Raw genomic sequence first — 21694 nt, 5'->3', positions numbered from 1 at the left:
TATATTCAAGTTATTTCTATTTAATTGCACAAAAAAAAGGTAAGACGTATCAAAAGTACCGGACGCTAAGAGGTGTGTGGTTCAATACCAACAAAAAAAATAATTCTATTTAGACAGAAAAAGAAGAAGAAGAACCCTGAAGCAAGAAAACACTAATTACCATACGTGTCTAAAATAATTATTTGGAAATAAATATATTGATTTTAACACTTTGTTTATCTTTCTTTTGACGATAATGGAGCAATACAAAAAAAACTTGTTTTTGAACTTGAATGTATGACAACTTATAAAAATATGAATAGCTTTTAAAAGATGGGATAAAAAAAACTACAGCTTTTTAATTAATTAAAAACGAAATGTTCTAACACTCACTCTTCTTAGCCAGATTAGGTATTTAAAATATCCCAAATTATACCGAAACGTAGTCGGCTAATTTCTTGATCTAAATGCGACTCCGGTAGACACCTGCGCTGTAGATCTGCTTTTTATCTGCTATCGCTGTAGATAGGGAAATTGTGGATATTCCCAAAAAACCCTCCCACGAGGGCAGCAAATCCCCTTTAATATCCACACGGTTCGTACTAGTCCAGATCCCACATGGAACAGCAGCAAAAAAAAAAAAAACAAAATACCATTTTAAACTAGCTCGAACTTTTTGGTACCACGGTCAAACCTAGAACACTTGACAACTTAACACACGGAGGTCACCGAATAATAGCGAGATTCAAACATTTAAATTTTATGATCCCAATTCTTCCAATTAGTTTCTTCACACAAGAGAATTATTTCCTTAACTTTAGCCCAATTTGCCAGGAATTACCCCTATTTGAAAACTGCTTATTTTATTTTCGCAACCTTGCTTATAATATATTATAGGCAACCGATCTTTTACACGTCTAGAATTGTTTAAACTTTTGAAATTAGAGGTGGGACTTTCTACTTTAAATTTGGAACGTAATAATACTTTAAAGTTTTAATGTGCCAAATTCGAAAAATATTGCCTTTTAACGGAATCGTGCACAAAGCTTCAAAACGTGGTTCTCAAAATCGGCCGGTTTTGAAACTCACGGGAGCGATGGAGGGAGAAGAAGTTGTTAACTTTATCTCTGGTTCTTGTTTGCAGACTTCAGTGTTTCTTTTTTTAATTTATATCTACTTTTTGATATGTATGTACTCCTTATTACAAAGACGGCACCGTGGGCCATCCGGCAATCCAAGCTGATAAAGTTTCAGCCTAAGTCTACCGTGGCCGGTAAGCATACTCACCACCAGAGAGCATCTTCTACGGTCGAGAAGGAGAAGTTGGGCTTTAAGATTTTTAGATGGCCCACTATGTGGGCCTAGACGGTCGCATACCTCCACAACTGGCCCAAAAATCGTGGAACCTCCACAGATAAAGCTTTTTGAGACTATTCCGACCAGTACTAAAGGACACTTCAATCACAGGTTCGGGTCCCAGAGGCAGAATGGATGAGCCTTATCCTGCCAGGGCGTCGGCTCGTTCTCTTCCTTCCACGCCTGTGTATCCTGGTACCCATACCAAGTTTACCCTATTGGTCAGCCCAATATCAACGAGTGCTCTCTTTCACTCAAAAACCAGCTTAGCGCTGACTTTGGGCGCTTCTAAAGCCCTTAGCACTGCTTGACTGTCAGTGCATATAGAGATAGTCCTACCTGACTAAGTTCCATCTATTATCTCCTAAGCACTCCTAAGGATTGCAAAGATAACTGCATGAAAGACAGATATATGGGAGCCGAGAGCGTGGCTAGATTCAACTCGGATTCTGCGACCATATACTCTAGCACAGATACAATTATCACAAATATTGTTTTTCTTTGTTAAATAATAAAATTTTGTAAGTTATTAATTTTTTAGGGTTATCGTTGGTGCACCTAAATATAGCAATGAAACTGGAGGAGCAGTATTTGCTTGTGAGTTAATTCCGAACAAAGAATGTATTCAATATAATATTAACATCTGTAAGTATAACGATGATATTTACGTTTCTATAATTAAAAGTCCTATTAAAACCTTAAAACCAAAACTGTTATCTCAATGTAAAGTTGATGTAGCACAATGAAGTTTAGAAGCAAAAACAAGATAATTTCATGGAACTGGCTTGTAAAGAATTGGCAAGTAGAACTGTTATATATCTACAAATATATAGGAAAACTGGAAAAATAAACAGGAAATTATATATACAGTATGCATCAAGGCAGTTTTTTTAATTATTACAAATGCAGCTTATGCTAGAAAGCTCAGTATACTACTTCGTTCAAAGATTCAAGAAGGTTTTTCCCAACTTAACTTTATGGAGCTATTTACTGAAGCCCAACGCAAAAACTATATACTGTTGAAACGTTGTAACGTCATAAAGGTCATATGTTTGTTATTTTTCTGTTAATACTTATTTTATTTCAATTTCTTTTGATTTTATTCATTTATTAACTGTATCTTTCATTTTACTATTTTTATTCTAAATATAGTTGGCGCCCAACCCCTAAAACAGACCTTCAAACGTTACATATTGGCGCCTAACGTTTCTGATGGATCGTTCCAAGGTTACCCACCGTTTCTGATGGCTCGTGCAATAGTTACACATTGGCGCTCCAACGTGATCTTATTTGTAAACTTGTACTTTGATTTTTTTTTACAAATATTAATAAATACTATTATTTTTTTTCTAATCTTGCTATTTTTTGATACTTTTTGTTTATTTTTGAAGTTTTCACATGTTGGTTTAAAATATATTACCATTTAATACATATTTTAAAAATATTTCATGCTTTTTGCAATAGTTTTTTGTCAGACTTTTTATGGTAGGTACTTTATAGTGATGTTTAAATGGTCTGTTTTCTTTTTTTTTTTTATTTCAACCAGTTTTTTTTGGTAGCTTTTTTTCTTAATAACTTTTTTAATTTTCTATATTTCCAAAAATCGAAGAGAAAATTTTATTTTATCACGCTTTCTCATGATATAGGTACTTTCCCCTCAGTACAATCTTCTTGTAATTGGTACTTCGTACTAAAAAGTACATTATATAAATATATATAGCTCCCAAATTTGCCCAATTTATTTTAAAGCTTTGCATTTTATTGGTATATGTATAATACTAGATAGTGAAGAACTTAACAATTTTCATGTTATTTTCATTCATTGTTTGCTTTTATTCTTATTCTTCTTCTTTAACCCTCATCCGGAAACTTATTTTTTTCTGACGTAGTAGGACAGAGTGTGTCCGTTGGACGGACACACGGTAACAATATTATGGTATTTCATGTTATAATTAATAAAATATGCATCGATTCTTTTCAATTTTTATTTTTAGCTAATAAAGTAATAATTCGCGAGTGATAATGTTAATCTAAACCTATAATTCTAAAGTACATACAATGATATGACATTTGATTACTTTCTTAGATAACTAATACACTCACGTTGTACACTGCTGTGTTCGTTGCAAACATTCTTACTGCAACTATTTCAAGTTTGTTTTTGTGTTCTTGATTTTTTTGATGGACATAAGTAACATCTTCTTTTCTGTGTTGACTGAGGTGTGGCACTTGTGGCAGTTGCTGCTCCACTAATTGATGAACAATTTGGTCGTCTCTTTTTATTTACTTTTTATACACAAAGGTCATATAGTCTTCTTCTTCTTCAAGTGCCATCCTCGTTCCGAAGGTTGGCGATCATCAGGGCTATACGAATTTTCGAAACTGCTGACCGAAACAATTCGTTGTTGCTACAGCTATACCATTCCCGTAGATTGTTTATCCAGGAGTTTCGTCTTCTTCCTACGGACCTTTTTACTGCTATTTTCCCTTGCATAATTATTCGAAGCAGTTCATATCTTTCGCCTCTTGTAATGTGTCCCAAGTATTGCAGTTTTCGTTTTTTGATCGTAAATATGACTTCCTTTTCTTTATTCATTCTTCCCAAGACCTCGACATTTGTGACTCTCTCGGTCCATGATATTCTCAGGATTCTGCGATACATCCACAGTTCAAATACCTCTAATTTTTTGGTATCAATCTTTTTCAACGTCCATGATTCCATTCCGTAGAACAGCACAAAGTACGTACCATCTCATCAGGCTAAGTTTCATTTCAAGGCTCAAATCTCTTCCGCAGAACACTCTCTTCATTTTAGTGAATATGGATCTGGCTTTTTCTATTCTTATTTTGATTTCTGCTGAGCTATCGTTGTCTTCATTTATAAAAGTGCCCAAATATTTGTATTTGCTAACTCAATCGATAATTTCATTGTGTAAATATAAATTTTGGACATTTTGTGTTTGATTTCGATATTACCATAAATTTAGTTTTCTTTATGTTCAAAGATAGTCCACATTCTTCGCTGCAGTCTGCTATCTTATTCACCAATGTCTGTAGCTCTTCAAGTGTTCCTGCGATCAGAACGGTGTCGTCGGCAAATCTCAGATTGTTTAATCTAACAGCATTTATTTTAATACCTACGGATCTCTCAGAGAGTGTTCTATTCATTACGTCTTCGGAATGGAGATTAAACAGGGTTGGTGACAGTATACACCCTTGTCTCACACCTCGCTTTATTTCAATTTCTTTAGTGGTATTATTCTCTACTCTCACTACTACTTTCTGATTGTAGTACATATTTGCTATTAGTCGGATGTCTCGTTTATCTAAATTCTTTTCTGTCAGGAGTCTGATTAGGTGATCATGCCGCACTTTATCAAAGGCCTTGTTGTAATCTATGAAACACATGAATACATCTTGATTTATGTCAAGACATCTTTGAGACATAACGTTCAGTGCAAACAACGCCTCTCTTGTTCCAAGTCCATTTCGGAATCCAAACTGGGTATTATTGATGTCCATTTCCAGTTTTCTGTGTACTCTAGAGTGTATAATTTTTAGGAATATTTTCAGTACATGGCTCATCAGACTGATTGTATAGTATTGAGTTCTTCAATATAGTTTTGCCATGTCTTCAACTGTTCTTTTAGTTCTGTTATTATGTTTCCGTTGACATTATACAGGGTATTTGGCTGCTTACGTTTTTGTGTACCTGCAAGTTCTTTCACTTTTTTATGTACATTAAAAATATCATGTTTTGTCTGCAATTGCTCTATTTCTTCACATTTTCTTTTATAAAAATCTTCTTTTGCTATTCTGATTTCTATTTTGATTTCTTTCTGTACTTCCTTTCAATTTTTCATTTCATAAGTTGTTACCTAAGAGCAGATGTGAGAATCAGATTGTTTAGTCTACAATAACAGAGCCCTAGTTATTAAATTTTATTAGTCTAGATAGTCTTGGTTTCAAAGATTTATTTCTTTTACCGGAGCCAAAAAAGAGAAACCAATTCTGCTTGTTTTAGATGGACACTCCACCCATACCAAGAGCTTGGAATTAATTGATCTTGCACGAGATAATGGGGTAATTTTGTTGTGTTTTCCGCCCCATTGTTCTCACCGACTTCAACCACTAGACGTGGCATTTATGAAACCGTTAAGTAAGTACTACGAGGATGAAGTACGTAAATGGTTGAGATGTAATCCTGGAAAAGTCGTTACCTTGTTTCAGATAGCTTCGTTATTTGGGGCCGCTTTTATACAGGCTGCAGCGACGAGCACAGCTATAAATGGTTTTCGAAAAACTGGAATCTGGCCATGTGACATGAATGGTTTTAAAGATGAAGATTTCTTACCTTCTGCAACAACAAACATTGAATTTTCTCTCAATGATACAAGGGAGATGCAAGTCCAGAGTACTACAGCTTTCAAAGATTCTGCCCAGTCACCTCCAGGCCAGCAACATCTAACTTCCATCCATCTAACTTCGTCCCGACCATCCATGATTGTACAAAATATTTTCAGTCCATCGACTTCGGCACAATCTTCCATTTACTCAACTTCTCAACCAGATCTGAATTGTAGTAGTTTTAAAGGTGCTAGTCCCCAAATCATTTTGCCAATTCCCAAAGTATCACAGACAAGTAAAAGGACTACCAGAAAACGTGGAAAAACTGTGATTTTGACATCATCGCCATATACGGACGAGTTGCGGAATGCTGAAAATCAAAGGCAAGGAAAAGCAGACCAAACCGTAAAAAGAAATCTGCTTAAAAATAAAAAAGGCACTGTTAAACCAGCCAAACAACAAAAAACATCATCTACTATTCAGAAAAAATGCCAATTCCTACTCCTGCTTCATCTGATAGTGAGATGTAAGATGAGTGTCTATACTGCCATGACTTCTCTGAAGAAGGGTGGATTCGTTGCCGATCATGCTCCAAATGGGCACATAATTCGTGTGCAGGAGTTGATGAAGATGACGATGATGCTACACACTTATGCGCTCTATGCGAAAATAATTAAAGATACATATGTATTTTATTGTTCAATACTTATGAATACAAAAATAAAGATATTTTTTACCTTCTTACTTTAGCTTTTAGGAGGTACCCTGTTCTGCCCCATAGGTGGGGCAAAATGGGACAAATGACACATGCGTCAAAATATTAGTATACATCAGAAACGTCAAAACTACTATATCACGCAATATTATTTTTTTACTTATTATTTCATAGAGATTACGCTTACAGCTTGAAACAAATAATTTTTAATACCGTGGATGAAATATGTAAGTTCAAATCTTACGTACCCCATTTTGCCCACCTTTCCCCTACTTACACGGATTTTAGCAATCCACCTACAACTAACCTACAAAGTTGGTAACCCTAATCCTATTATAGGCAATACGGATGTAGAAACTTATTCTAGGCATTTTTTTATTCTTATATTTTTTCAAAAACTTATTAGTTTTTGAGTTACAACTCTCAAACTTTTATGTATCCGGGCGTATACATTGTATTTTCGCCCGCTACGCAACATTGTTGACCATGCTAGATCGCCCGCTCATAATGTGTTTTGCAGTTCACGGTATTAAAATATTCCAAGCAGTAGATAAATATACTTAAATTTATACAAAATCATGGATAAATTTTTAACTGGGCGTAAGCAAGCATTCGATACTAGTAAAGCATCAACAAGTGTACAGGCGAGAGTGGTTCCAAAAATAAAATCAAGAAAATATTCTCAAGATTACTTAAATTTTGGGTTTACGTTTACTGAAGTAAATGAAGAAGAACGGCCTCTATGTATCATTTGCTCATAAATTTTAGCAGCCGACAGCATGAAACCAAATAAACTTAAAAAAACATTTGGAAACGCTTCATAGTCAGTGCATTAATCAACCCCGAGAATTCTTCGAGTTAAAATTAAAATCACATGAAAAACAAAACTCATTTTGTTTCTCATGTGTTTCTCATGTAATTTTAAACTCATAAAAAAAACTTTGACTGTGAATGAAAAAGCTTTACTTGCCTCTTATAAAACCTCTCATCAAATAGCTAGATGTAAAAAGCCTCACACTATTGGTGAAGAGCTTATTTTTCCAGCTGCAATTCAAATTGTAGAAACTATGTTTGGAGATAATTTTGCCAAAAAATTGGAGTCTATACCTCTATCAAATGATACTGTTGCCGGTCGAATTTGTGATATAGCTGAAGATGTACAGGATCAGCTACTCGGGAAGTTGCGCGACAAGCTGTTTCCGATTCATCTTGATGAGGCAACAGATAGCAATAAAGATGCTCATTGTATTGCCTACGTTCGATTTTGTGATGGCATATCATTAGTAGAAGAACTACTTTTTTGCAAACCAATACAACTGAAAGCAACATCGCTCGCATTATTTACTATCTTAAACGATTATATAAATGAAGCAAAAATAGAGTGGAAGAATTGCGTCGGAATATGCACAGATGGTGCTCGTGCAATGTCCGGAAAATTTCATAGTCTACAAGCGCTTGTGACACAAAAGTCTTCAATGTGTATATGGACACACTGTATGATCCACAGAGAAGCTCTGGCTTCCAAAGAAATGTCTCCTGGCCTGAATATTGTGCTAACAACTGTTGTAACAGTAGTTAATTACATAAAAATGAGACCTTTGAAAACCAGAATCTTTTCTGCACTTTGTAAAGACATGGGTGCATTACATTCAGTAATATTATTTTATTGTAAGGCAAGATGGTTATCACGTGGGAAATTTTTACAACGTGTTTTTGAATTAAGACGACATGAAATCGCCATTTTTCTAGAAGAAGAAAATAGACCGGAAGCCGAGATGTTACGAGATAGTTTATTTGTGATGAAATTGAGCTACTTGGTTGACGTATTCGAGAAACTAAATATTTTGAACATTCAGCTTCAAGGAGCCAATACACATATATTCGATACGAGTGATAAAGTTAATGATTTCTGTAAAAAATTGGAATTGTGGAGCAGAAATTTAAGGCAAAAAAACCTAGAAACGTTTGCAAATGTGGATGAATGTATTAAAACTTAGAACAACACGTGAATGTTGTTTTTGTAACCATTGAAAATCATTTAGCGATGCTGACTAAAAATTTTAAAAGATATTTTTTTGCCGACGACAAATTAATACGTAGTTACGAGAGAGTTAGGAATCTCTTCCAAATTACACCGAAAGGGCTCTCTACTGCCGAAGAAAAAACCTTCATTGACTTCACGGCAAATGATGAAATCAAGAAACAGTCTAATAATAAATCCCTCATTGAATTTTGGGTAGGAGTAAATGATGACTGTAGACTTCGGCAAATATGCAAATAAAAATGTAGAAAATATGCGCATAAATATGCACGTGTTTACCCGAAAATATGCAAATATTTTACAAAATATGCATACAAATAAATAAAAAAATCGTAAAATAGTAACAATTTTATTTAAAAAAAAAGTGTACATAACTAAATATTTCCTACTATTCATTAAGATTTACATTTATTTTAAGTAACTACATCATTTTTAAGTATGAATAAACTTATTTAGAATTATGGTAACAATAAATGACCAAGTGGTGTTTAAAATTTCTAACAAAAACTTGTGGCTTCTGTCTGAGTACATATATTTATATATGGAAAAACTTCGTTCAACATCAACTGATGTAACGGGAGCATTTTTCAAACTAACCAAAACATGTGGTTCTAAATTAATTGTTTCCGAAATATTTCCAGCTAGAACACTGACTACTTCAGAAAGAATATGGTAACCTTTATTTTTTTCCATAGTAGCTTCAAATTTTTTTAAAATATCTTTTCCAATATTACCTCTAACGTTCCGACAACATGACGCAAATTCTTTTATTTATGCTGTACTTTCGAACAATGACAGTTTTGGTGATTCTAACTGAGTAATTGTTTTTTGAACAAAACTAAAATTTGATTTTATAAATGAAAGTTCTTGTTGAAGCAAGTTACTCTGAAAAGTTTGTTTAAAATCCAAAAGAGATTGGGAACTTTCATCTGTTAACGTATCAATTATGTTCTTTATTATTTTATTTTTATTTTAACAAAATGATCTGCATAAAAATTAGCTGCTTCTAACCATGTTCCCCATCGCGTTAAAATAGGTTGTGGTGGAAGAGGAATGTTAGGTAGCATTTCTTTATAAAGTTGAATTCTTATAGGAGATTTAAGAAATACTTTTTTGACACTGGATATCATGGTATTTACAAGAGGAAACTTTTTTCGTATTTCCTCTGCAACTTTGTTTAATCCATGCGCTACACAAGTAACATGTATTAAGTCTGGGAAAAATATTTTTAAATTTTGTCCTGCTTTCACCATATAAGGAGCAGCATCCGATAAAATAAGCAGTAATTTATTAGAAGGAATAGTTGTCGGAAGAAAAAAAGTTCACTTGGAACATTAAGTTTGCAATATTTTTTTAGAAACGAACTAAAATTTACATTTGCTAATTTTGAAAGCGGTATGTTTGCAGACACTAATGCGCGACACAAGTCTTCATTAAAAGTTTCTTGCTCATCTAATTTTTTTGAAGTAGATTGGAAACATTTAGCCATTGAAGTTTGATGTTTTCCTCCTATTTTTCCTTTTTTTGCAATGTGTGAAGCAGTTCTCACATGTTGGTCTATCTGAAATTTCTTCTCACATGCTATCTATAAATAAAAATAAAAACCTTTATTTTAACCCAACCTTTAAAATATAAAAATATACAAGGTGTTTTTGGTTAATCAAATAACTGGTTTGGAAAAAAAAACACTCGTTAAGTGTTTTAAATGCAGTATTAATCCACAAATTAGTTTTTGTTACTAACCATTAGTACATCATATAACTTATTTTAAAATTCAACAAAAGTTTTTTTTTTGTTAATTCAATTACAATAAAAATAATTGTGTTTTAGAATAGCTGACTTCAAAAAAAAAGTAAAGGTGAAAAATTTTTCTAAATACACACCATTGTATTGTACCATGGACAATTTTTTCTCACTAAAGGAAGCTATTTTTCATTTAAAAACAACCTACGAGTACTAAATTTCAAGTAAATACGTTTATTGGTTTTAAAGTTATTGTTGTTATTAACTAAAAGAATTTAATTTTTTTTAATTTTAACACCCTGTATCTCGAAAAGTAAATAAGTTTGACCCCTCATTAACTATATCGTTTTGTTCAACTTCGAGAAGTATCTACAGTCAAACGTTGTAAGTGTCATTTGGAAACACCCTGTATGTATGAAATATTAGATATTTAATAGAAAATATTAGATACTTACAATTTTGCCACAGACTGAACAGTAGATTTTTCCCATATCCATAGACAGCTCTTTATAAGGTTTAATCCAAGTTGAAGCACTGGTTGTTTTAGGCATTATAAAATCACAATCTTCCTTTTTGTTACGCACAACGAGTGTTTACGCTTTGAATATCAAAACAAAAATAATTTACAAATCTGAGCATCAAATTAGAAATGTTTAGGTACCTAATTCAATAAACTGGGAGATTTTGGAACATCCCTAAATTAGGAACAAAACTATTAGCCGTTTACCTGCTGTTAAGATACAATAAATTATAGATAGATTTGGGGATTAGATCATAAAATGCAAATGAGCGAACCCTTAGCGATTATCCAATAACTGAATGCCTCAGTGACCGAGACTTTCTAAGAATGTTGAGGGCTACTTAAATTGATCTTCTTTGAAATTGTAAATGTTTTGTACCTGTAGAGATTACGTACTTAGATCATTTCTTGATTAAAATGGCTACAAAATTTTATACAAGAATTGAAATAAATTGGTATGTTTAAAAATGTTCAAATACAGTATAAAAATCTGAACTTTTATGCACTTTATGCAAACTTTTATACAAATATGCCAAAATATGAAATATTTGCATAAAATATGCACAATATGCAAAATATGCAATATGCATATTTGCCGAAGTCTAATGATGAGTTTTCTGCACTGAAAACCAGAGCGTTCCGTATACTATTGCCGTTTTCAACATCCTACCTTTGCGAAACAGGATTTTCTGCGGTGGCTGCTTTGAAGACCAAATATAGATCGCAGATAAATATAGAAAAAGAACTGAGAACGTCTATTTCTAATATTACACCCCGTTTCGATAAACTTTGCTCTACAAAACAAGCTCAAGGAAGCCACTGATTTATTATTAAATTTGTTCATAATTTAGTGTTCAGTGCTCTTTATAATTATACCTGTTATATCAGTGTTCATGTGTATTTTATTTTTTATTTTGTAAGAATTTTGTTTTGCTTTGATTTTAGTAAATTAGTCAGTGTTGTTGATGTTTTTTTCGAATAGGCTCACACCCACCATTAATAATACCGCGTCCCCCTAGGGGGACGCGCCCCACAGGTTGACAATCACTGACCTAGTGTCTTATTAATTATAGTGTTCATTACTCAAATTATGTAATTTAAGGGTCATCTGACCTCATTATGTGACTAATTCCAAATACTATATAGACGTAAGTAATAACCACATTTTTAATTTAAAAGTCAGAATTTTACCCCTTTTGTATTAAATTTTAAGTGGTTATTCTTTTAGGTTTTTCACTGATGATGTTCTGATAGGATCAAAAACGTTGATCGTTCAAATTTTTAAATCCGTTTTATATAATTTTTTAAACATTTTAATAATAACATTTTATACCATTTTACAAAAAGAATTTTTTACTTCATTGTAATTTTTTTTAGTATTATTACAATGTTTATCTTTATTGTAGCAAATTTTGGCTCTATAAATGGAAACTTCTTTGGACAGAGTCTAGATGGCGATGAATTTGTGGGGGGTTTATTTGTGGTAAGTAAATATTTACTTTAATATGTACATGTTTATCTTTAGTTTATCATTGTTATTTTTTAGCTATTTACCGCACCATTATATTTAGTATTACGAATTGGTAGTATTATGAATGTGCTACTACGAATTAATTATAGTTAGTTCAAAGAAATAAAATCACTTAGAATTTCTACAGGCACCGTTTCTTAAAACTAGGAATGCCTTTAAAAATGCCAACCTTAAAGAAAGTTGAAGTTGAAATAAATTCCGATAAGTCAATACCCAAAATATCACGACGAGTTTTATTGCAAACATTAGAACAAATGAATGATTAGAATGTTAAATATATGAAAAGAAGCAGGAATAGTGTTCTTTTAAAAAAAGATAAAATTGTTTTGTGGCGGAGAAATTACTTACAAAAAATCCGAGAATATCGTCGTAAAGGACGAAAAGTATACTATTTAGATGAAACTTGGCTAAATCAAGGTCATACTGTCTCAAAGGTGTGGCAAGATTTGGAAATTAAAAGTCATTGACAAGCCTTCAAAACAGATAATGGAAAAATGCTGGGAGTTTAATCGTGAGCTTCATCAGATGTTCATAGATTTTAAACAAGCGTTTGATAGAGACGATCTTAGTTTTAAGATTACTACAACACACTAAAATACGTAAGAAAAGATTTTAATACAAAATTATATTCTAAATTTTAAACTTACCACTTTTAGAGCACGAATAGCAAAAACGTCCCGCCATTATTTCTTGTTCAAATAATGTATCTTGTATGAAAGCTTATCAGTTTTCTAGACTATTTAGTTGTTTTGGCATAGCACAATCACAATACACAACAATAATTAGTTTTAAAGCTATTAATCCAAATTTAATCTTCTTCTTCTTAAAGTGCCCTCTCCTCAATGGAGGTTGGCTACTACAATTTTAAAATCTTCTCTATCTTCAGCTGTTCTTATTAGCTGTTCAAAATTTAGCCAAATTTAATATGTATTTATAAATACAATTTATTAATATATAGTATATTATGATCCAATTGTGTAAGAAATCAAAACATAAACAAAATTCTTACTCTCAAAAAGCGGCAATCCTTTAAAACAATTTTGCCACACGCTGAATTGTCAAAAAATTTGAAGTATTTCCGTATCAGTTGCATACAATTGTCTAATATATTTAATTGAAATTATTATTTTGTGGAATATAAGACTTAAAGAGTTATTTCATAAAATTTATATTATTAATAATAACAAATGTTTTTGGTTATTTAATCAATATAATTCTAAAATTCCCAATATAATGATAAAACATTTTGTATGGGTATGCATGGTATGTATGGGTAAATCCGTATGGGTTTCGTTTTATTAGCTGTGTTAGGAAAATTTGAACTCGAACGTTGACGTTCTGGAAATTTTAAATATAAGTGACGTCACTTTATATAAATTGTGACGTGCACGCATTTTTATATGAAAAATACTATAGTTATATTTTAACATTATCGAGGTATTACAAAAGAACATTTACAATAACATACTTATCAAATAATGTTTTATTTTTTACTAAGTTATTTTTCGTTCGTATTTTAGACATGTGCGCCCAGGTTCGCAATACGTCTGACAACACGTCAAAACGATGAATATGATGAGAATCGCATATTGCAAGGGATTTGTGTACGACACGATAATTCGTCTCTTTTATCTTCTCGAGACATTCTTTTTAATAGAAATTTTCCTATCAGGAGTAAGTATATTTCGAAATTTTTATATCTGTTAGTTAAAATGTATATAAAAATCCTTTTTATCCAGCCTAGTATAATCAATCCTGCTGACTTGGAGTCCTAAATCTTAAACTTTTATTTAAAACCCGTAATTTTGTTAAAAACAAGGTGCCATGTTGCTTAAATTGTACATAAGTTACAAAGGCTACGCAGGTTTAAGCAAGACAAAATTATAAGAAATACTATAAAGCTGCTGTGTAGAATTGTAACGATTATTTTGTCAACCACATTTGGATCATTATCGGGGGTCGAAAATTGGAAATGGAAATTACGGGGATAGAAATAGGGTCAACAAAACAAATCGAAACGTTTGCGAACGGCTACTCGGGTTTTTTTTTTTTGAATAGTTGGGCCATAGATAAGTGAATGACAAGAGGGCTGGATTGGGGTAACTACAAAAATAAATCAAGAAGGATACTTACATGAGTTTCCTGGACAAACACAATACAACAAGGTTTTTAAGCTATTTGACGTAAGGACGCCGCTTACAAGAATCTTCCTGCTGAGTGGAAAGATAGGTTTTTCTTTCCAAAAAAAAATATAAAAAAGTGTTAGAAACGTTTTAGAGGAAAACAACATTTTTTTAGGAAAAAAAATTAGATATTTATTGTTATTTCAGCACAAGTAGTTACAAATATAAATAGTAATACAAAATAACAAAAAACAAACTTACTATGTTACTATCGGTTTAAAAACTCTAGAAGTTGGAGATACTATAAGAACTTACAATTGTTAATGGGCGACATTTTGTAGCAGAAAAAAATTATTACAAACTAGCGGACCGGACAAACTTCGTTCTGTCAAATAGATTTGAAATGTGGCAGTTTATTTCTTTAATTATCCTGAACAGAACCGTCACCATGATGATAGGGCGGTGTGTGAGGGTCAGCTCGGGTTCACTAACTTTGGCCACCCTTTTGGACCCACTAAAAACTCCGACTGGTTTGCACCTACAAGAACTACTTTCTAAAACTACTTTCAACAAGGAAAAAAAACTTGCAGGTTTTGACTGGTTACAATCATTCTTAAGAACAAACCCTGACTTGAGTATAAGAAAATCGGAAGGCGTACCCTTATCAAGAAGTCGAGGCATGAACAAAAAGGATGTAAGCGAATACTTTGATCTGTTATAGTAAGTTATTCTAGAAATTGAGTTGATGGAGAAGCCCGGGAGTTTATTTAACATGGATGAAACAGGACTCCAACTGAATAATAAACCTGCATTTGTTGTAGCTCAAAAGGGATCTAAAAATGTAGCATCAGTAACTTCTTCGGAGAAGGAGGAAACAATTACATGTATCACCTGTTGTGATGCTGAAGGTAACTTCCTTCCCCCGACCTGCATATTCAAAGGCAAAAATAAAAAGCAAGAATTCGAAGACGGCATGCCTCCAGGATCAAAGGTTTACATAAATGAAAAGTTCGTTTACATAAACACAGATATATTTATTGATTGGTTAACACATCACTTTGTTCCTAGAAAGCCCCAGGAAAAGTAGGAAAAGTCCTACTGGTTTTGGATGGTCGCGCATGTCATTGCAACTCCGTCCAAATGTTGGAGTATGCAGACGAAAATAAGATCATTCTACTGTGTTTACCGAGCCACACTACACAGTTTTTGCAACCATTAGATCGTTCATTTTTTAAGTCGATGAAGTCACATTATTACAATGCTTGCAATTCAGTTGTTAAAATGAATCCTACAAAGAAGATTAATCGCTTGCAGTTCGGCAAATTGTTAAATGAGTCTTGGGCTAAAGCTGCCTCAGTACAAAATGCCGTACCTGGTTTTCGCGCATGTGATATTTATCCAGTTGACGGGAATGCAATTTTAGAGTGCGTCTTTCTTGGGAGTTCAACAACACAAATTACTGAAATAGATGATCTCCAACGTCTAAACCTACCATCTACAAGCAGTTCGACGCCGTCTCACATCTCACCATCTTACACGTCACCATTAGCACTACTATCTATACCTAGTAATAAGTCGACCTGTAAAGAAAAAATCACTCCCGGTAAAATTTTAGATAATATCTCTCCAGTACCTTCTACATCAGGTATTTCATAAGTAAGAAAACGCGGTAGACAATTTGCTGCAGTACTTACTAGCCCAGTGCATTTGGCGATACGCAAAGATTTAGATGTTAAAAAGAACGAAAAGGATGCTAAAAAGAATAAAGGGCCTCTGGAAAAAAAGTCAAGAAACCCAAGAACAAAAAGAAGATGTTTTGTGAGCCATCTTCTTCCGAAGACTCTGACGATCATATAGAAATTACTAAAGACTCTAGTGATGATCTACAAGATGAAACAAATTGTGAATGTGCCGGCTGTGGGGAAATATATTCAACCACATCGAAACAAGAAGACTGGGTACAGTGCGTGCATTGCAATTCTTGGTTTCATGAAAACTGCTCAAAATATGTTAATTTATGTGATATATGTGGAAAAGTATTGGCAAAAAAAACATGCCAAATAAAGTTTATGATCGAGCCATATCACCCTTAGTGTCCGAGTCATCTCAACCTGACACATCGGGTGAGTTGGCCTTTTACAATTTTTTGTATTTTAATGTTTACTGTTTTTGTATGTAAGTATTTGGCTTAACCAACTCTGTACACTTTTTTCTAATATTTAATATTTTAATATAAATATATAAATATTTCAGAGCGTAGACTTTTTTGTGCTAAGATACAGACAGTCAAAAAAATGTAAGCAATCTCTCCCGGACTTACCCTATGTGAAAAACCAGGGAATTTTACAAAGTTTAGAAGCGACAAACTCTAGATGTAATTGCAAGGAAAACAATCGCAAGGAAAAATAAAACAATCATTAAGAAGAAAGTGAGAATCCCAAATATATAAAAAGAACATTTGTATGAGACCTTAGTGTAAAAGGGGAGCCACAACTAAAAAATATAAAGCAATAAAAGAAATAAAGCGCCACATATATATGTCATAAATCGGCAATAAAGTTGTAGTAAGAGAACTTTAAGCTCCAATTTTATAGCATAGATAGCAATAGAATTAACTTATCATATTTATTACCATAAAAAATTAAACAAAATAATTCTAATTATAATTTAACTTTTGAATTTTGGTTTTAAGCTCGTAAGTCACAGGTTCAGCTTGGATTTGACATCTTCTACCAAAAAGTAAGTTTGATACCTTAGCTTATACGATTCATAAAGCCTATTGGCATGGTAAACAGATTATTAATATATTTTTGTTTGTCAATTAAATACATCAAATTTCGAAGTAGCTATAAGTTATAAACAGTTGTTTTTACAAGAAATTTATTTATGAAGTTAAAACAGCAAAAAACATGAACAGAATACAAAATTATTACATATTATATTATATATTATACATTATATTTGTAGAGGACTGAAATCTGCATGGAAAACAAATGTTAAAGTTGTTCTACGAATTAAACATATTCCAAAATTTTGCAAAAATATAATAGCAGATAATAATTTCCAGATAATATTTGAATTGTCAATATTTTTATTTTATGATTTATTGTGTAAAAGGCAATAGCGTTATTGTAGGTTAACAGGTTTAACAGGTTGACTGCCACAAAAAATGTTTAAAAAAGTCCATGGTGCCAAGTTGAAAAAAGTGCATCTGGCAACCAACTTAAATACTTTTATTACTAATATTTCATCAATTTCATTTATTAGTCCCAATTTTTGAAAAAATATTTCAGCGGTCGAATACGACCGCCGGGGCGTAGGCGACATACTTACTCCCGTGGTGCCAAGCGGTCGGTCCGGCGGTCGTTCTGCTCATGATGAGAATTGTCGAGTACTATTCTGCTGAGTGTTTGTTTTGACCAGTATATTATCAGTAGAGGTTTGATTAATAGTAAGACAAGTAAGTTGATTATGCTCGTGTTATTTTTAGAGTTAGATAATAGTAAAAACAATTATTATTTCTTGAAATAAAGTGGGAAGTCGCGGTAAAATGATGGTTGGTATGGTTTTGGAAAGCAATGAACGTTCAGGTAAGATATAATTTTCATATCATATTTTCAGATGTAAATAATTGCATAGGATTACTGTTTGAAGTACGTAACTACACAATAAGCAAGATAATATTATGAAAAGTACACTTTTATTTAGTAGAATAGAATAGAAATATGCTTTATTGTCATTGAAAGATATATAGACAATATAGATATCAAAACATTTATAGGCAAAGTTTACAAAGAGTCAGAAAAAAACAATAACTAATACAATTTACTAAAATTATACAAATCGTCAATATAAATAAAAAATAATGAAGTAAAACAAAACCAATATATTGCAAAATTTAAATAAATTGCAAATTGCGTAATTTACGTTTTTTTTTGACAGTTTCACGGTTACAACAAATTTTGTTTTTTTTTCAGATGACGAACCTAATGATTTTTTCGTTGATTCTGACCTAGACCCTTTATTCTTACCGTCCAGCGATGAAGAAATTGCATACAGCTCTGATGGGTCAGAAGCGAAAGAAGAAATAAATTTGAAAACTGAACGTAGAAAGCTAAACACTCTTGTTGCAAAAAAGGAAATTGGTAATAAACCATGCTGTTCTAAGTCACTTTCCAGCCGGATAACATTCCCAAAGAAATACACTCTTTGATACAATTTATTGGCCTTGTGAGTTATATGGGACTTCTGAGGCTAACTTCTATTGACAAATACTGGAGCACTGACAATTTCTACAAAAATTGTATGGTTCCGAAAATTATGCCTAGAAACCGATTTCAGCTCCTTCTAAAAATGTGGCACTTATCCGATAATACCACGTGTCCAGATGGTAACCGCTTGCACAAAGTCAAACCATTGCTAGATAAACTTATTAAAAACTTTCAAGCAGTTTATACACCAGGCCGTATATTCTGTATTGATGAGTTTGTTATTTCTTTCCAAGGTCTGCTAGTAATGAAGCAGTACATACCGCAAAAGACGCATAAGTATGGAGTTAAGCTTTGTAGTGACAATAGCTACACGTGGAATATAAGGATTTATGCAGGTAAGGAGAAAACTGAAGGTAACGCTTCTGTACCAACAAATGTAGTGATTAACCTATCAGAACGCCTTTTAAATTCAGGACGTTCGATAGTAGCTGATAATTAGTATACAAGCCTAGATTTAGCTAACATTTTACTTGACAAGGAAACTCACTAAATTGGGACGCTAAGAGCAAATCGTCATGAAAACCCAAAAGAGAGAGGCATCTGCGTTTTGAAGTAGAAGGATAAAAGAGATGTCTTGTTACTATCTACTTAACACACTATCGAAACCCGAGCAATGCAGCGACGAAGTCGTGTTGTTCATAAACTTCAGGCTGTAATGAAATACAATAAGACAAAGTCCTCAATTGATCAGTCTGACCAGATGGCAAGTTATAATTCACCTCTACGAAAGTCCCTGAAATGGTACAGGAAAGTCGCTGTGGAATTTGTTCTTGTTACATTACTTGTAAATGCTTACATTATTTTCATCCAACTAGCCGATAAAAAGATGAAAATAACTGAATTTAGAGAGCATGTAATGAAGTCGCTCTTAACTTATGAAGACACCATTGAGTCACAGAATGATTCCGAGAGGGAACAACAACAAATAGGAACTACAAGGAGATCGATGCAAACTCATACTTTGGTGAAAAAAGAGGGACCATATGATAAAATCAAGAAATACTGTAAAGATAACCGATAATTTTTAATTTCTTTCATGTTCTTATTTAACTTTTGTGTGTAAGTTTGTAATGGATATTTTTTACAGTTTTATATTTTTTACTCGAAATGAAGATATGTTAAAATTTCGATATCATTTCAGTCTCCCTTATTCAGCCAAAATGAAAACTGATATGCAATAACTTCGCTTCTCTACACGACCTCTGGCAAAACAGTAACTTTATCACAGATTGTATCAAATCGGTCATATACGACCGCCGTAGCATGCACTGTCGGTCGTATACGACCGCCTGGCAGTCAACCTGTTAACACTGACAGGTTTGAGTGTGAGATCTGGATGATACAGTCTAGTTATGGTAATTAATATAATTTCATGTTTCATCAGTTGACTTTTCCTACATAGTGGTCGGTTGGATTTTTGGTCAAAGTTCAGTTTACCATAGAATTTTGAAATGTGCAGATCACCATGATTTTGACAGCTCATCCAAGTTGTCATGTGTCAGATGTCACTTTAACATTTCCGTTAAGACCAGAAGCCATTCTGTCTCTTGCTGTTGCTCACAATGTAGGTTCGAAATAACTTTAAAGCTTTTGTCTAGTGTTAGTTTTTGTGTAAATGTGTTTAATGTATATAAAATTCATCGACGTGCTGGTTATCCAACATTTTTGACAAAGTCCAAAACGTTGTATAAAAAATTTTTATCAACCGTCAACTTTTTTTCAGTTTTTTCAAAGTTAACGAATTTTTCTTAACTTAAAACGTTTCTTGGCTTATTTAGAGCATCTTGTACTTGGGCACTTGAGGACAAGCCTTAATAAAAAAGTGTTCTCGATATCTGCGTTTTATTTGAGTAAAGTTCAGATACTTCAGGTACTTCAAGCATTCAACGATATATTATTGTATTGAGATAGGACGTCTGAGGTGGATAGGCAAGATCAAGAACAAGGTTCCTTGATAACGTCGATGAAGACAACAAATATAGGAATACGTGCTTGGTGGAGGAATCCAATGGTTAGAGACGAATGCAGAGAAATTCTTGAGGAGGCTACGACTTTAATGGGAATAAGCCACAATTAAAGTTTAAAATAAGTTAGCTGTACACTGTTTTTAAAATAAGGAAAGCTGGAAAAACTCAAACATAACATAATTTATGCAGCAACAGAATCACTTGGAGAAAGGAAAGTAATGAACACTAACATATCAAAAAAGAAAACCCCTTGGTTTAGTGAGGATGAGAAGACAAAATGTGAAGAAAAAAAGAAAGCCTTTTTAAAATACAAAACACAACAAAAACAACAGGCATACAACCTCTATAAACGAATCAGAAATGAAACGAATATGTTAGTTAGACAAATAAAAAGGGAAAACTGGCAGAACTTCTTAAAACAGATGAAACACGACTTCTACGGAACACAAAAAGAAATATGGCGAATGATCAGAGGATCAAGAAAAGAGATCTATCTATACAGCCCTTGCTGTCCAATTTTGGACATAGGCCTTCTCTTCCTTCTTCCATGTCTCTCTATTGTACGCAGTTTGTATCCACTTAGGGCCTGAGTGTTTCTTCATGTCATCTGACCATCGCATTTGTGGCCTTCCTCTTTTTCGTTTTTAACTATATGGTCTCTAGTGTAAAATCATCTTATTCCATCTGTCTTATGGTATGTCCAGCGAACTTCCACTTAAGTTTTGCTATCTGCGTTAATACATCGGTCACTTTGTTTTGTTGCGGATCGAAGTATTTCTTTTCTTGTCTGATAGCCTGATGTTCAGCATTTGCCTTTCCATGGCTCTTTGGGTCCTTGTTATTTTTTCGATGTTTTCCTTTGTAAACGTCCAAGTTTGAGAACTGTAGGTGAGAACAGGAAGTATAAATTGGTTAAAGACTCTTGTTTTTAAATATTGGGGGTATTTTACTTGTTCTATAGTTGTTTGTGCAATTGTAATTATTAATTCTTCTGGTTGGTTGGTCATAATTTTCGTTTTATTATAATTCATTTGTAGACATATTTTTGTTGATTCGCTATTTAATTCATCCATCATATTTGGCAATTCTTCCCTTTTATCT

At 33.0% G+C, this 21694-nt stretch overlaps 1 protein-coding gene across 1 annotated transcript in view; it reads left to right on the top strand.

Moving 5' to 3' along the window:
• LOC140438428 (integrin alpha-PS5-like) overlaps positions 1–21694 on the top strand; it is a 78856-nt gene that overhangs the window by 1612 nt on the left and 55550 nt on the right. Inside the window, exons 2-5 of the mRNA XM_072528110.1 lie at positions 1877–1980; positions 12108–12184; positions 13753–13906; positions 17048–17094. Coding sequence (XP_072384211.1) covers positions 1877–1980; positions 12108–12184; positions 13753–13906; positions 17048–17094 — 382 coding nt within the window. The remainder of the gene's footprint in view (positions 1–1876; positions 1981–12107; positions 12185–13752; positions 13907–17047; positions 17095–21694) is intronic.

This window comes from Diabrotica undecimpunctata, chromosome 4 (genome assembly GCF_040954645.1).
Source record: "Diabrotica undecimpunctata isolate CICGRU chromosome 4, icDiaUnde3, whole genome shotgun sequence".
NCBI lineage: Eukaryota > Metazoa > Arthropoda > Insecta > Coleoptera > Chrysomelidae > Diabrotica > Diabrotica undecimpunctata.
This window is presented reverse-complemented; position numbering and strand designations above follow the sequence as displayed.